General features: G+C 36.9%; 1 protein-coding gene across 1 annotated transcript in view; it reads left to right on the top strand.

Moving 5' to 3' along the window:
* LOC124124860 (V-set and immunoglobulin domain-containing protein 10-like 2) overlaps positions 1–7,397 on the top strand; it is a 50,624-nt gene extending 43,227 nt beyond the window's left edge. The window contains exons 14-16 of the mRNA XM_048380956.1: positions 383–475; positions 5,726–5,812; positions 7,196–7,397. Coding sequence (XP_048236913.1) covers positions 383–475; positions 5,726–5,812; positions 7,196–7,221 — 206 coding nt within the window. The 3' untranslated portion in view covers positions 7,222–7,397. The remainder of the gene's footprint in view (positions 1–382; positions 476–5,725; positions 5,813–7,195) is intronic.
* Positions 7,398–15,183: the final 7,786 nt, after the last annotated feature.

Below are 15,183 nucleotides of genomic sequence, written 5' to 3'. Positions count from 1 at the left end.
ATACGTAGATATGTTATTTTATGCTACCAATTTAATGTTATAGTGACCAACAACTGCGCTCACGCATTCGTCAAATGACATGTGTGTTTTGGGGGGCACGGGTGGCCCAGTCGCCTAAGGCGCCGCGATTTGCTGTGCAGAGTTACGTCCCTTGGCCACGCCAGAAACCTATAATTGTGGGTTCGAATCCCAGTTCGCTCCGATTATGTTTCTAGGTTTGTCAGCAACATACCCGTGCTCGTGGGTTTCACCGGTCTGAGACCTGCATAATTTCGAGCTTTCCTCCCACATGAAGCTGACTGATATAACTGGAATTATGTTAAAAGCGGCGTTAAACCCAACTCACTCACTCACTCACTCACTCACACACGTGTGTTTTCAGGTGAAGCGCCTGAGAATCATTATACCGGACTTACAAGTCGCCCCGGGACTGTCCCGGCCGCTTATGACACCATCGTGTACCAGAACAGCCCCGGTATGCCGGTTTGGTTTACTGATAGTTTAATTTACTGTTAGTTTGGTGTACTGTCCGTTTGATTTACTGTTAGTTTGGTTTACTGTCAGTTTGGTTTACTGTTAGTTTGGTTTGATATCAGTTTGGTTCACTGTCAGTTTGGTTTACTGTTAATTTGGTTTACTGTTAGTTTGGTTTACTGTCAGTTTGGTTTATTGTCAGTTTGGTTCACTGTCAGTTTGGTTTACTGTTAGTTTGGTTGACTGTTAGTTTGGTGTACTGTCAGTTTGGTTTACTGTCAGTTTGGTTTACTGTTAGTTTGGTTTACTGTCAGTTTGGTTTACTGTCAGTTTGGTTTACTGTCAGTTTGGTTTACTGTTAGTTTGATGTACTGTCAGTTTGGTTTACTGTCAGTTTGGTTTACTGATAGTTTGGTTTACTGTTAGTTTGGTGTACTGTCAGTTTGGTTTACTGTCAGTTTGGTTTACTGTCAGTTTGGTTCACTGTTAGTTTGGTTTACTGTTAGTTTGGTTTACTGTCCGTTTGATTTACTGTTAGTTTGGTTTGATGTCAGTTTGGTTTACTGTTAGTTTGGTTTACTGTTAGTTTGGTTTACTGTCCGTTTGATTTACTGTTAGTTTGGTTTACTGTTAGTTTGGTTTGATGTCAGTTTGGTTTACTGTCAGTTTGGTTTACTGTCAGTTTGGTTCACTGTCAGTTTGGTTCACTGTCAGTTTGGTTTACTGTTAATTTGGTTTACTGTCAGTTTGGTTTACTGTCAGTTTGGTTTACTGTCAGTTTGGTTCACTGTTAGTTTGGTTTACTGTTAGTTTGGTTTACTGTTAGTTTGGTGTACTGTCACTTTGGTTTACTGTCAGTTTGGTTTACTGTTAGTTTGGTTTACTGTCAGTTTGGTTTACTGTCAGTTTGGTTTACTGTCAGTTTGGTTTACTGTTAGTTTGGTGTACTGTCAGTTTGGTTTACTGATAGTTTGGTTTACTGTTAGTTTGGTGTACTGTCAGTTTGGTTTACTGTCAGTTTGGTTTACTGTCAGTTTGGTTCACTGTTAGTTTGGTTTACTGTTAGTTTGGTTTACTGTCCGTTTGATTTACTGTTAGTTTGGTTTGATGTCAGTTTGGTTTACTGTTAATTTGGTTTACTGTTAGTTTGGTTTACTGTCAGTTTGGTTTACTGTCCGTTTGGTTTACTGTTAGTTTGGTTTACTGTCAGTTTGGTTTACTGTCCGTTTGGTTTACTGTTAGTTTGGTTTACTGTTAGTTTGGTTTACTGTCAGTTTGGTTTACTGTTAGTTTGGTTTACTGTCAGTTTGGTTTACTGTTAGTTTGGTTGATTTTAATTTGAACATATTTATTCACAAGGAGTGAACGGGATTGGGGGACAAGTTCTTCCAACTTAGAATGCCCTCTCCCTGGTATTTACACAAATTTCACAATTTCAAATTCAATATATATGCATACAACACTATAGATGAGAGAGAGAGAGAGAGAGAGAGAGAGAGAAAGAGAGCGCGAGAGAGAGAGAGAGAGAGAGAGAGAGAGAGAGAGAGAGAGAGAGAGAGAGAGAGGGGGGGGGGGGGGGGGGGGGGGAGATACATTGTTGAATGAACAGTTCGTTACACAAATCTTTTAGTTGTGCATATATAATGTTGTACTGCCTTAAACATAGCTTCATTTTCTGTAACAACGTGATCTGCATTGCCATATAACAGTAAGTGTACATCAACAGGTATGTTATGAACAATATTGTTAAGGCTGTTTAACATAATTTCACGCTGATGACTAAACAATGTACATTCCATGAGATAATTATATGCATTTTCACATGTATTCGAACATGTACAGTTCGGGTGATCTTTTATACCAATTCTATATAGATCATAATTCAATTGACTGCACATGTATCTCAGTTTTGTGTGTAAGATATTATATTTTCTTTTTCCATAAGCGAAGTACGCAGGTGACGTGGGGTGGTGCTTTTGTAACGAATTTTTAAAACAAGAAATCGTAGAATTAGAATTAGTTTGGTTTACTGTTAGTTTGGTTTACTTTTAGTTTATTTTACTGTTGGTTTGGTTTACTTTTAGTTTGGTTTACTGTTAGTTTAGTTTACTGTTAGTTTGGTTTACTGTTAGTTTGGTTTACTGTTAGTTTGGTTTACTGTTATTGTGTTTGGAGTAAAGGTTAGGGTAAGTGTGGGACTGTGTGACAAGAACCCACTGGAGATTTGGGATACAATTGCTCTTCAGGCACCCAGGCTTGACGTGAGAGGCGACTAACGGGATCGGGTAGTCAGGCTTGCTGACTTGGTTGATGCATGTCATCGTATCCCAGTTGCGTAGTGCTATGCTCATGATGTCAATCACTGGATTATCAGATCCATGCACGATTTACAAACCTCCGTCCTATAGCTGGAATATTGCTGAGTGCGGCATAAACAACAAACAAAATGTGATAAGAAAACGGCTATGTATAGACCTTGATTACCACTCGATCTGAACCGAACTATACTGGCCCAGCTGCATTTTCCCTCTGCAGGGTGCGCTCCGTAGACGCGCCCAAAATATATAATTATGCGTTCAAATACCGGCCCCGATCACGATTGTAGGCTGGCCATCAAGCTGGTAAGTGTCTGAGACCAGCAGCATTGTTCTAAGCGACGTTAAACTAAACTCACTCACCCAAAATCTTATCTCCCGTCGAAGTTGGCGGTTGTATGTGTTTTCGTCATTACATCACTGAAATATTGCCGATGTGACGTTAAATTTAATTCACTCACGCATGTGTTTTTACATTTTCCGAAGACAAAGACGTTAACTGACAATAAAAGTCCAGTTTCCACCCTTGCCGACCTATGCTGGAATTTCTAGACTCAATCGTAGCGCCATCAGTGGCTATTAAGAGTTATGTCCCTTCTGTGTCCCTCCTTTTGACCAATCAGATTACAGCTCTCATGGCACATGCATTTGCTTCAAACAAAATGGCAGCGCCCAGTCAAGACGATCTGATCGATAATCAAGACCTGTATTGTAATAAAACGGGTCTTACCCAGCGAGCTGCATCAAATCACTTGCCTCCTTGATTATAAACATAAAAAGATTGCAAAATATCCGTCGACGCCCAGTTGACGATACACATGCTTTGCAAATCCTGCAGTCGACAAAAATCTGCACGTTGAAATCCATGTTGTTTACGAACCGGATGTCTAGTTCGTTACGCGGTTTTGATTGGACAATGCATAGACTCGTTAGTCCAGCCAAAATGAAACTCTGGAATTCCAGCCTAGTTCGGCAAGAGGTGGGGTGAAATGGGGTTTAACGTCGTGTCCAAGATCATTGCACTTATATAGCGACGTGCATGTACGTGTGTGTGTTTGTGTGGCTGCTTGTACCAGTTCGGACTAATGCCGATTTATAGTGCTAGCTCACTGAGATACCATGCCGAAGTTTAAAATGAATACCCCACTCAGACACAGTATACTGACTCCATGCCGACCAGTCCTTGTTTTAGCCCCTCAATGCCGAGCGCTAGACAGGGTAACAACAAGTACCATCTTTTAACGTCTTTTGGTATGACGCGGTCGGGGATCGAACCCCGGACCTTCCGCTCTCCAGGCGGACGCTCTACCACTACACTACGGATGCGGTCTCGGCAAGAGTTGAAACTGGACTTTTATAGTCGGTTAACAGTCTTGCCTCGGGAAGATCCATATCAGTATGAACCAGGCCTGTCTTTGTTCCCTACTAATATACCTGTCGCTCCATCCCTATTTCTCTCTCATAAGGAAGCACTATTCTTGGTTTGTAATAGTTTGTCGTCTAATCAATCTCGTGGCTGAGATTACGTGAGTAGACATGTTTCTGTCGAACAAAAACGTAGGAAAACCCACTCTGGATGGTGAGAATCTGGTGCCGCTTCTATCTTCCCGTTAGTAATATTAAAATAATCCTCTGTGGCTATCACATATTCAACAAACAGTCGCTGTTTTGAGTTTCGTGTATAGAATATTACAACAGCTCTTACAGAACCACACCATAATTTACTTTACAGCATTCTCAAGAAGGGATTTATCAAAATAAATGTATTTGTTTGTGAAGCTCACTTTATGATCATCTTTCACTTTATCATTTTTCACTTTATCATCATTAATCACTTTATCATCATTATTCATTTTATCATCATTAATTATTTTATCATCATTATTCATTTTATCATCATTATTCACTTCATCATCATTAATGATTTTATCATCATTATTCACTTCATCATCATTATTCATTTTATCATCATTTTTCACTTTATCGTCATTATTCATTTTATCATCATTATTCATTTTATCATCATTATTCATTTTATCATCATTATTCACTTTATCATCATTATTCACTTTATCATCATTAATGATTTTATCATCATTATTCACTTCATCATCATTATTCATTTTATCATGATTATTCACTTTATCGTCATTATTCATTTTATCATCATTATTCATTTTATCATCATTATTCATTTTATCATCATTATTCACTTTATCATCATTAATGATTTTATCATCATTATTTATTTTATCATCATTATTCACTTTATCGTCATTATTCATTTTATCATCATTAATCACTTGATCATCATTATTCACTTCATCATCATTAATGATTTTATCATCATTATTCACTTCATCATCATTATTCATTTTATCATCATTATTCATTTTATCATCATTATTCATTTTATCATCATTATTCATTTTATCATCTTTATTCACTTTATCATCATTATTCATTTTATCATCATTATTCACTTTATCGTCATTATTCCTTTTATAATCAATATTCATTTTATCATCATTATTCACTTTATCATCATTATTCACTTTATCATCATTATTCACTTTATCGTCATTATTCCTTTTATAATCATTATTCATTTTATCATCATTATTCACTTTATCATCATTATTCATTTTATCATCATTATTCACTTTATCGTCATTATTCCTTTTATAATCATTATTCATTTTATCATCATTATTCACTTTATCATCATTATTCATTTTATCATCATTATTCACTTTATCGTCATTATTCCTTTTATCATCAATATTCATTTTATCATCATTATTCACTTTATCATCATTAATGATTTTATCATTATTCACTTCATCATCATTATTCACTTCATCATCATTATTCATTTTATCATCATTATTCACTTTAGCATCATTATCACTTTAGCATCATTATTCACTTTACAGCAACTCCTCAAGAAGGGATTTATCAAAATGTGAAGCCAGCAGTAAAAACCAAACCAAAGCATGGACGCAAAGGAAAGAAGCATAACGGTACGTGGGCACTCCCTGTACAATAACCCGTTATCAACACAGCAAGCTACCAACACGGGTGATATGGAGGGCGGTTAACTGTATTCTCAAAATAGTTGTATATGATTTGGTTGTATCCTTCATAAAACAATGAGACTGAAACATTGCACACTTGAGGTGGGGTGAAATGGGGTTCAAGATTATTTCATTTCGTGTACATATCGACGTGCATGTACGTGCTTTCACTAGTGTAGACGAGCCCAATGAGATACCATGCCGCAGTTAACATGGATACTCCGCTTTAACACAGAATACTGACTCCGAGTCCACTTGTCCTTGATTTATCCATTCAATGCTGACCGCCAAGCGGGTAACGTGAAATATTATCGTTTAAAGTCTTTTGTCTCAACGTACATTAAAATACTAGCTAATGATTGGTTATGTAGCGGGGAACTATTTTCCATGTAGCCCGCTCATGTAGCCCTCCGCGAAATCAATCGGAACAGACCTTAGGTAACTTGCTTATCTCGCATCAGTATCGTTGAGCTGAAATGAACCAATGTTTATGCGAATGTATTTGGGTAAGGTAATTTTGCGTCGTCTGTTAGCTGTCAAAATGGCTGAATTAAAACCAGAAGGTGTAGGATGACGCAGTTGACATAATTCATGGATAAAGCTACTTCATTATAATATCATAGCGACGTTATACTCATGTCAAGCAAAACAAGATGTTATTCATAAAATATGTCTACTTTGATAAATAAAGAAACGAAAGTTATTTAAATGATTCGTTCACTAGCTACTAGCTACTACGAAAACATTCAATATGAATACCATGTTCACTTGGCACGCTGGATGTCATAAAAAATATGTCTATTTAGAAACAGTGACATTATATTTCCAACAACACTTTTTATAATACCGAGACATCTATGCTGAAAGACACAAACTCATTCGTCACCACTCGCCCCTTTCCGTAACCCACAAGAAGACTCGTTATGTGCGAAGATACGACAAACCAATCAGAATACGCGTATGATTTAAATTTATTCGTCAAAGAATGATTATCCCTCAGAAATAATTTTTGATTTTACATATATCTTGCATCTAAAAAATACCCAAGACACAGTTAAATGTGTTCTATCATACTGTATAATTTCGCTTGTCCTGATGTGTTTGAAACTGCATTTGACATGTATATGATATAAGGGGAAATATATGTGAACCATTACGCAACGACTTGACAATGGTTTTAGGTATGCCCGTTTTGCGCTAAGACGGAACCCGGTCGCACTAATGGCCACGAGAGAGTCGCTATTCGACTTGTTCCGGAATAACACGAGTTGGTCACGAACGCCACAAACTGAAGCAGTACAGCAGTACACTGACATTTGTCTCTTTCAGATGGGAATATCTATGAAAACTGCTGACGGCCACGAGATGGAGTAGACGCCAACTCTTAAGAACCAGCAGCAGTGCTTCCTTAAGAGGGAGTATGAAGATGAGTGAGTGAGTTGGGTTTAACGCCGCTTTTAACAGTATTCCAGTTATATCGCGGCGTGTCAGCCTAATGTGGGAGGAAAGCCCGAAGTGATGCAGGTCTTAGACGTTTACCACTTCGGTGAAACCCACGAGCACGGGTATGGTGCTGACAAACCTAGAAACATAATCGGGGCGAACCGGGATTCGAACCCACAATCATAGGTTTCTGGCGTGCCCAAAGGACGCAACTCTGCACAGCGAATCGCGGCGCCTTAGACGACTGGGCCACCCGTGCCCCCGGATGAAGATGAAAAGACTGCAGCTGCTATATAATTAGGGACCAAATACAGACACGGTTCATGTTTAAATGTCACTGTGATATAAAGTGTGTTTTGTTTTTTTTCTTTTTCTTTTGTATTCCCATAATTTCAAATACAAAGTATACATGGAACATATTACATTAAGATCAGCATGGTATATATTCAAATCGCCTTGTTGTACATTCAGTAGTTTGTTTCTCTGGTACATCTGGTAGATCTATTTATAAGGTTTCTATACAGTATAACAGACAAATTGTAATATTAAATCATATCTTGGTATTCTTGAATAATGTGTGGAATGAAGACCAAAAAGAGGAAAATTTAGCTTGTTTACAATTTGAGAAAGCAATTGATCTTGTAGCTTCATAATATTTAATTATTTCCCACTTTACTTGTTTAAAATGTGGAATTGATTTCTTTCTCATTTGTTTATAAATTACAAATTTTGCAATTAAAAATATAATATTTAATGGGTTATTGTTTTTTCCTTTAAATCCAAATAAAAGATTTTGGTTACTACAATCAATACTTCCTTCCACTGTTGTCCCTAACCAATCTTTCAAATCCTCCCAAATATGAATTGTATATTGACATTCACAAAACATATGAATAATGGTTTCTGGGCAAGTTTTACAAAGAGTACATGTGGGGGTATCTTCATAACCAATCTTAAATAAATAACTATTTGTTGCAAGAATATAGTGTAGTATCTTAAGGTGAAACCAAATTAGGCTTACACTTTGTGTACATCTGTAAACCATCAAATTATATATTTCCCACTCTTCATTACTAAAATTTTTTTGTAAAACATTTTCCCACTTAAGCATTCCATGGGTTTTTACGAAATTTGGTTGTAGAAGAGTGTTATAAAAGTCTTTACTTCCGCCTTTACAATTAATTATAAGTGATACATTGAAGGGTAATTTTGGTCGTAAATATATTCCCGTATAATTATCTAAATTGTTGGTTTTACAATATTGGTGGACAGCACTTAATAAACCTTGATATGTAAGAAAATCAGTTTCAAATTTGTATGCTTCCACAAATTCTTCCTAGGTATATATTTCCCCGCTATCCTTCAATAAATCACAAATAAACATTAAACCTTTACAGAACCAATTTCCATAAAATACCGGTTTTCCCCCAATCATAATATTGTTATTATACCATAGAGATTGGTTTATAAATTCAATTTTAGTCTTTATTTTATTCATTCCCAGGTATCGCGACCATGCCTCCAAAACATCTTTCCAAAATAAATTTACAACATTTGGGATGATGTAAGTATTAATGTACATATCATCTGCCATCCATAGTAATCTGTTTCTATTCGGTATACAATAAGAAACTAGAGTTGACCACTTGCACTGACTATACAGTAATCTCTTCACCCATACTATTTTTTGTGCTGCTATAACATCTTATATAATGGGTACTTTAATTCCTCCATATTTTTTAGGTAATGAAATATTGCTTCTCTTGATTTTGTCTGGTTTACCCTTCCATACAAATCTAAAACATTTTTTTTTGAAAATGTTCAATAGTTTCGACTGAAGGATTTGGTATTGCAGTGAATAAAAGGTTTAGTTTTGACAATAGAAGGGATTTTAAGACTACATTTCTGCCTATTGGTGTCAAACTTCTTGCTGAACATTGATTCATTTCCTTTTCAATTTTTTTTCCAATTTTTCCTCATAATTAATCTCCACTAATTTTTCAAGGTCCACATCAAAATTTATTCCTAACAATTTAAATTTTGTACTTGTCCAATCTAACTTCCATTCTTTACATAGTTTATACCGTGATCTCTTTTTGGATCCAATCCATATTATTTTGGTCTTATCTGTATTTACCTTTAATCCTGAAAATGTAGCAAAAAAACTGTAATGTATTCATTACTGCATAGAGGCCATTTTCTGTACCATCTAAACTTAGAGAAGTATCATCAGCAAATTGAGCTACGATATGTTCTACATTTCCCATTTGAATTCCCTTAATCCTTTTGTTGCTCCTAATCATAATTGCCAGTATTTCAGCACACATAATAAATAAATATGGTGATAATGGATCGCCCTGACGACAACCTCTAGTTAGTTTAATGAAAGAACTTGCAAAACCATTTACTAGAACACTTGATTCCATACCATTAAAAAATGTTTTTACCCACTGTTGTATATTTGGTCCAAATTTAAAAAATTCTTAAACATCTCAAATAAATTTTCTATCCACTGAATCGAAAGCTTTTTCAGAGTCTATGAGTAATAATAGACCAGGTATTTAGTATGTATCAGTATAATCAATTAAATCATATATAAGCCTCATCACTTCTCCAATATATCTTCCAGGAACGAAACCTTTTTGGTCTTCATGTATAATTTGGGGTAGTACTTTTTTTTGTTCTGTTTGCAATTATTGCTGATGCTAATTTATATGAGGTATTCAAAAGTGATATTGGTCTCCAGTTTTTTAGAAATAATTTAGATTTGTTTTCTTTAGGCAAACATGTAATCAATCCTTGTTTTTGTGTTATTTCTGTATGCATAATTAAGAGAATTTATCAGATATTTACGAATGTCATTCCAAAAGAATTTTAAAAATTCATCAGGTCCAGGGCTTTTATCATTTTTCATATTTTTTCAATGCTACAAGAGCTTCCTCATAAGATATTTCATCTTCTAAATCTAATGAAATATGTGTGTCTAGTCTTGGAATATTTATCTCAGTGAAAAGCTCTTCTAAATTAATTTGTGTACATTCTTCACTGGAATATAATTTTTGATAAAATAATTTTGTTTCTTCCAATATCTCATTTTGTTTTTTAATTACTGTTCCATCACTTTTTATCAATTCACTAATAGATTTACTTAAAAAAATTCTATGTTCTAAATGCAGAAAATATGTACTGGGTTTTTCCCCATACTCTATCCAGGCCATTTTGCTTTTGACCTGACGAATAATCCCTGTGTCTTAATTTTGTTATATCCTCCCTTTCTGCTTTTAGTTCATCTATGGTGCTCAATATTTTGGTCTTTTCCAATTCTAATTCTACATTATCTATTTTTGTTTCCAGATCATACAGTTTAGTTTCTAATTCTTTTTCTCTCGCAATAGTTTGTTTGTTTTTGTGGATTAATAATATATTGACTCTCCTCTAATAGCAAGTAATATGGTTTCCCATAATAACTGATAATTAATCACATACCTTTTACCTTCCAAATATGTTTTATCCTCATATTGATTAAGGGTAAACGTTATTATTATCTTTATTTGTTCAACATATTCCTTATCATACAACAAAGAATTATTAAATTTCCAATATCCTCTTTCCATATCTGATAAATTAAATGTCATCGAAATCAAAGAATGATCAGAGTTTAAACTTATCAAAAATATCACATTTAATAATTGAATACTGAAAATTTTGTGAGATTACAAAATAATCTAAGCGGGCCTGTTTAATTGGATTTGGCTGACGCCATGTAAAACGCTTTTCATTTGGATTAGATTCCCTCCATGGATCTTTCAGATCAAACAGATCCATTATTTCTAAAACAACCTTTCTGGATTTAGGATTATTTATGTATTTATAATTATATGTATCCAAATCTATATCTTGTATTAAATTCCAATCTCCACATAAAATTATTCTGTCCCCTTCTAATTCAGTTATAGTTTCTTTTATTTTTTCAAACAATTCTGGTTTATCCAAATTTGGCCCATACATATTAATTAGTGTGTATACATATTTTTGTATTTCTATATTTAAGGCAACATAATTTCCTTCATCCTTATCTAATAATACTTTGGTAACTTTGAACTCAAAAATATTATTAAATAAAAGTGCTGTCCCTCTTGCATTACTTTTAAAAGGGGCAATATAACATTCTTTATAACCCCATTGCTACTTTATTTGTTGTTCTTGATCTGCTGTAAAATGAACATCTTGTAGACAATAAATTTGTGCTTTTTTACTTCTTAAAAATTTCAATATTTGTTTTCTCTTAAATGTACCTCCGAGGCCCCCTAAGTTTAATGACATCACAGTTAATTTATTTTTCCTCAAAATTAAATTTACTCATATCTATATATTGTACTGAATATATTTTATTAAATATTGTAAAGACTATCATCACATAAAGTTCGCACATGTAGACCCTATGTTGAAAAGGGTGGGATTTTTTATACAGAAAACAAAATTCATATAACTGTATCAAAATTATACTTAAAACGACTTCCATTTGGAATCATTGTTCGCTACAACCCAGCTTTATGAAATAATGTTCACATATATATGCCTCTTTGTACAATATTACTAAGAGAACCTGGCTGCATATAATTTTAATATAAAGAAAAAGAAGAGAAAAAAAGTAAAATAAAAATTAGAATAAGTTTTGTATATAACCGCTTCACAACAAACAAACTGTCCCAAACTGTGTAGGTCTGATGTGCCAGATGCCATGTGTAGTGTAGGTCTGATTTGCCAGATGTCACATGTAGTGTAGGTCTGATGTGCCAGATGTCATATGTAGTGTAGGTCTGATGTACCAGATGTCATATGTAGTGTAGGTCTGATGTGCCAGATGCCATGTGTAGTGTAGGTCAGATATGCCAGATGTCATGTGTAGTGTAGGTCTGATGTGCCAGATGCCATGTGTACTGTAGGACTGATGTGCTAGATGTCATGTGTGGTGTAGGTCTGATGTGCAAGATGTCATGTGTAGTGTAGGTCTGATGTACCAGGTGTCATGTGTAGTGTAGGTCGGATGTGCCACATGCCATGTGTAGTGTAGGTCTGATGTGCCAGATGTCATGTGTAGTGTAGATCTGATGTGCAAGATGTCATGTGTAGTGTAGGTCTGATGTGGCAGATGCCATATGTAGTGTAGGTCTGATGTGCAAGATGTCATGTGTAGTGTAGGTCTGATGTGCAAGATGTCATGTGTAGTGTAGGTCTGATGTGCCAGATGTCATGTGTAGTGTAGGTCTGATGTGCAAGATGTCATGTGTAGTGTAGGTCTGATGTACCAGATCTCATGTGTAGTGTAGGTCTGATGTACCAGATGTCATGTGTAGTGTAGGTCTGATGTGCCAGATGTCATGTGTAGTGTAGGCCCAATGTGCCAGATGTCATGTGAAGTGTAGGTCTGATGTACCAGATGTCATGTGTAGTGTAGGTCTGATGTGCTAGATGTCATGTGTAGTGTAGGCCCGATGTGCCAGATGTCATGTGTAGTGTAGGTCTGATGTACCAGATGTCATGTGTAGTGTAGGTCTGATGTACCAGATGCCATGTGTAGTGTAGGTCTGATGTGCCAGATGCCATGTGTAGTGTAGGTCAGATATGCCAGATGTCATGTGTAGTGTAGGTATGATGTGCCAGATGCCATGTGTAGTGTAGGTCTGATGTGCTAGATGTCATGTGTGGTGTAGGTCTGATGTGCAAGATGTCATGTGTAGTGTAGGTCTGATGTACCAGGTGTCATGTGTAGTGTAGGTCGGATGTGCCACATGCCATGTGTAGTGTAGGTCTGATGTGCCAGATGTCATGTGTAGTGTAGATCTGATGTGCAAGATGTCATGTGTAGTGTAGGTCTGATGTGGCAGATGCCATATGTAGTGTAGGTCTGATGTGCAAGATGTCATGTGTAGTGTAGGTCTGATGTGCAAGATGTCATGTGTAGTGTAGGTCTGACGTGCCAGATGTCATGTGTAGTGTAGGTCTGATGTGCCAGATGTCATGTGTAGTGTAGGTCTGATGTGCCAGATGTCATGTGTAGTGTAGGTCTGATGTACCAGATGCCATGTGTAGTGTAGGTCTGATGTGCCAGATGTCATGTGTAGTGTAGGTCTGATGTACCAGATGTCATGTGTAGTGTAGGTCTGATCTACCAGATGTCATGTGTAGTGTAGGTCTGATGTGCCAGATGTCATGTGTAGTGTAGGCCCAATGTGCCAGATGTCATGTGAAGTGTAGGTCTGATGTACCAGATGTCATGTGTAGTGTAGGTCTGATGTGCCAGGTGTCATGTGTAGTGTAGGTCTGATGTACCAGATGTCATGTGTAGTGTAGGTCTGATGTACCAGATGTCATGTGTAGTGTAGGACTGATGTGCCAGATGCCATGTGTAGTGTAGGTCTGATGTACCAGATGCCATGTGTAGTGTAGGCCCGATGTGCCAGATGACATGTGTAGTGTAGGTCTGATGTACCAGATGCCATGTGTAGTGTAGGTCTGATGTACCAGATGTCATGTGTAGTGTAGGTCTGATGTACCAGATGCCATGTGTAGTGTAGGACTGATGTGCCAGATGCCATGTGTAGTGTAGGTCTGATGTACCAGATGCCATGTGTAGTGTAGGACTGATGTACCAGATGTCATGTGTAGTGTAGGTCTGATGTACCAGATGCCATGTGTAGTGTAGGCCCGATGTGCCAGATGTCATGTGTAGTGTAGGTCTGATGTACCAGATGTCATGTGTAGTGGAGGTCTGATGTACCAGATGCCATGTGTAGTGTAGGACTGATGTGCCAGATGCCATGTGTAGTGTAGGTCAGATATGCCAGATGTCATGTGTAGTGTAGGTCTGATGTGCCAGATGTCATGTGTAGTGTAGGTCTGATGTACCAGGTGTCTTGTGTAGTGTAGGCATAATGTACCAGATGTCATGTGTAGTGTAGGTCTGATGTGCCAGGTGTCTTGTGTAGTGTAGGCATAATGTACCAGATGTCATGTGTAGTGTAGGCATAATGTGACAGATGTCATGTGTAGTGTAGGTTTGATGTGCCAGGTGTCATGTGTAGTGTAGGCATAATGTACCAGATGTCATGTGTTTCTGTTGTCCTGTAGTGTGGTGTACTGGGAGCAACAGTATCTATGTAGTGTATCAGCTAGGTGTATAACCTTGTGAAGGTTTCAGTAGGCCTGTAGTGTGGTGAACTGGGAACAACAGTATCTATGTAGCGTATGGACTAGATGTTTAACCTGGTAAAGGTTTCAGTAGGCCTCTAGTGCGGTTAACTGGGAGCAACAGTATCTATGTAGTGTATCGGCTAGATGTATAACCTGGTAAAGGTTTCAGTAGGCCTGTAGTGTGGTGAACTGGGAGCAACAGTATATATTTAGTGTATCAACTAGATGTATAACCTGGTAAAGTTTTCAATAGGCCTGTAGTGTGGTGAACTAGGAACGACAGTATCTATGTAGTGTATCGGCTAGGTGTATAACCTGGTAAAGGTTTCAGTAGGCCTGTAGTGTTGTGAACTGAGAACAACAGTATCTATGTAGTGTATCTGCTACGTGTATAACCTGGTAAAGGTTTCAGTAGGCCGGTTGTGTGGTGAACTCGGAGCAAGAGTATCTAGTTGCATGTTGCCGAGGGTGCAAAAGTGCAAATCTTTTTTATATCATCAAATTCTGTTGTTGGCCCACACGACAACTCCGACAGGCCATTGATACTGCAGATGACGTACTTGCTGCAGGACGTGCAGGAGTGGTAATACCCGGTCAGGCCCTTACAGTCACTCACACAGGCATCTGAAACACAGTGTCATCTACATGTAGTGTACAGTTACTCACACAGGCATCTGAAA

Source organism: Haliotis rufescens, unplaced genomic scaffold, assembly GCF_023055435.1.
Source record: "Haliotis rufescens isolate VD_foot unplaced genomic scaffold, xgHalRufe1.0.p SCAF_34, whole genome shotgun sequence".
In the NCBI taxonomy this organism is placed as follows: domain Eukaryota; kingdom Metazoa; phylum Mollusca; class Gastropoda; order Lepetellida; family Haliotidae; genus Haliotis; species Haliotis rufescens.
Note: the sequence above shows the minus strand (reverse complement) of the source record. Positions and strands in the feature narration are given on the sequence as shown.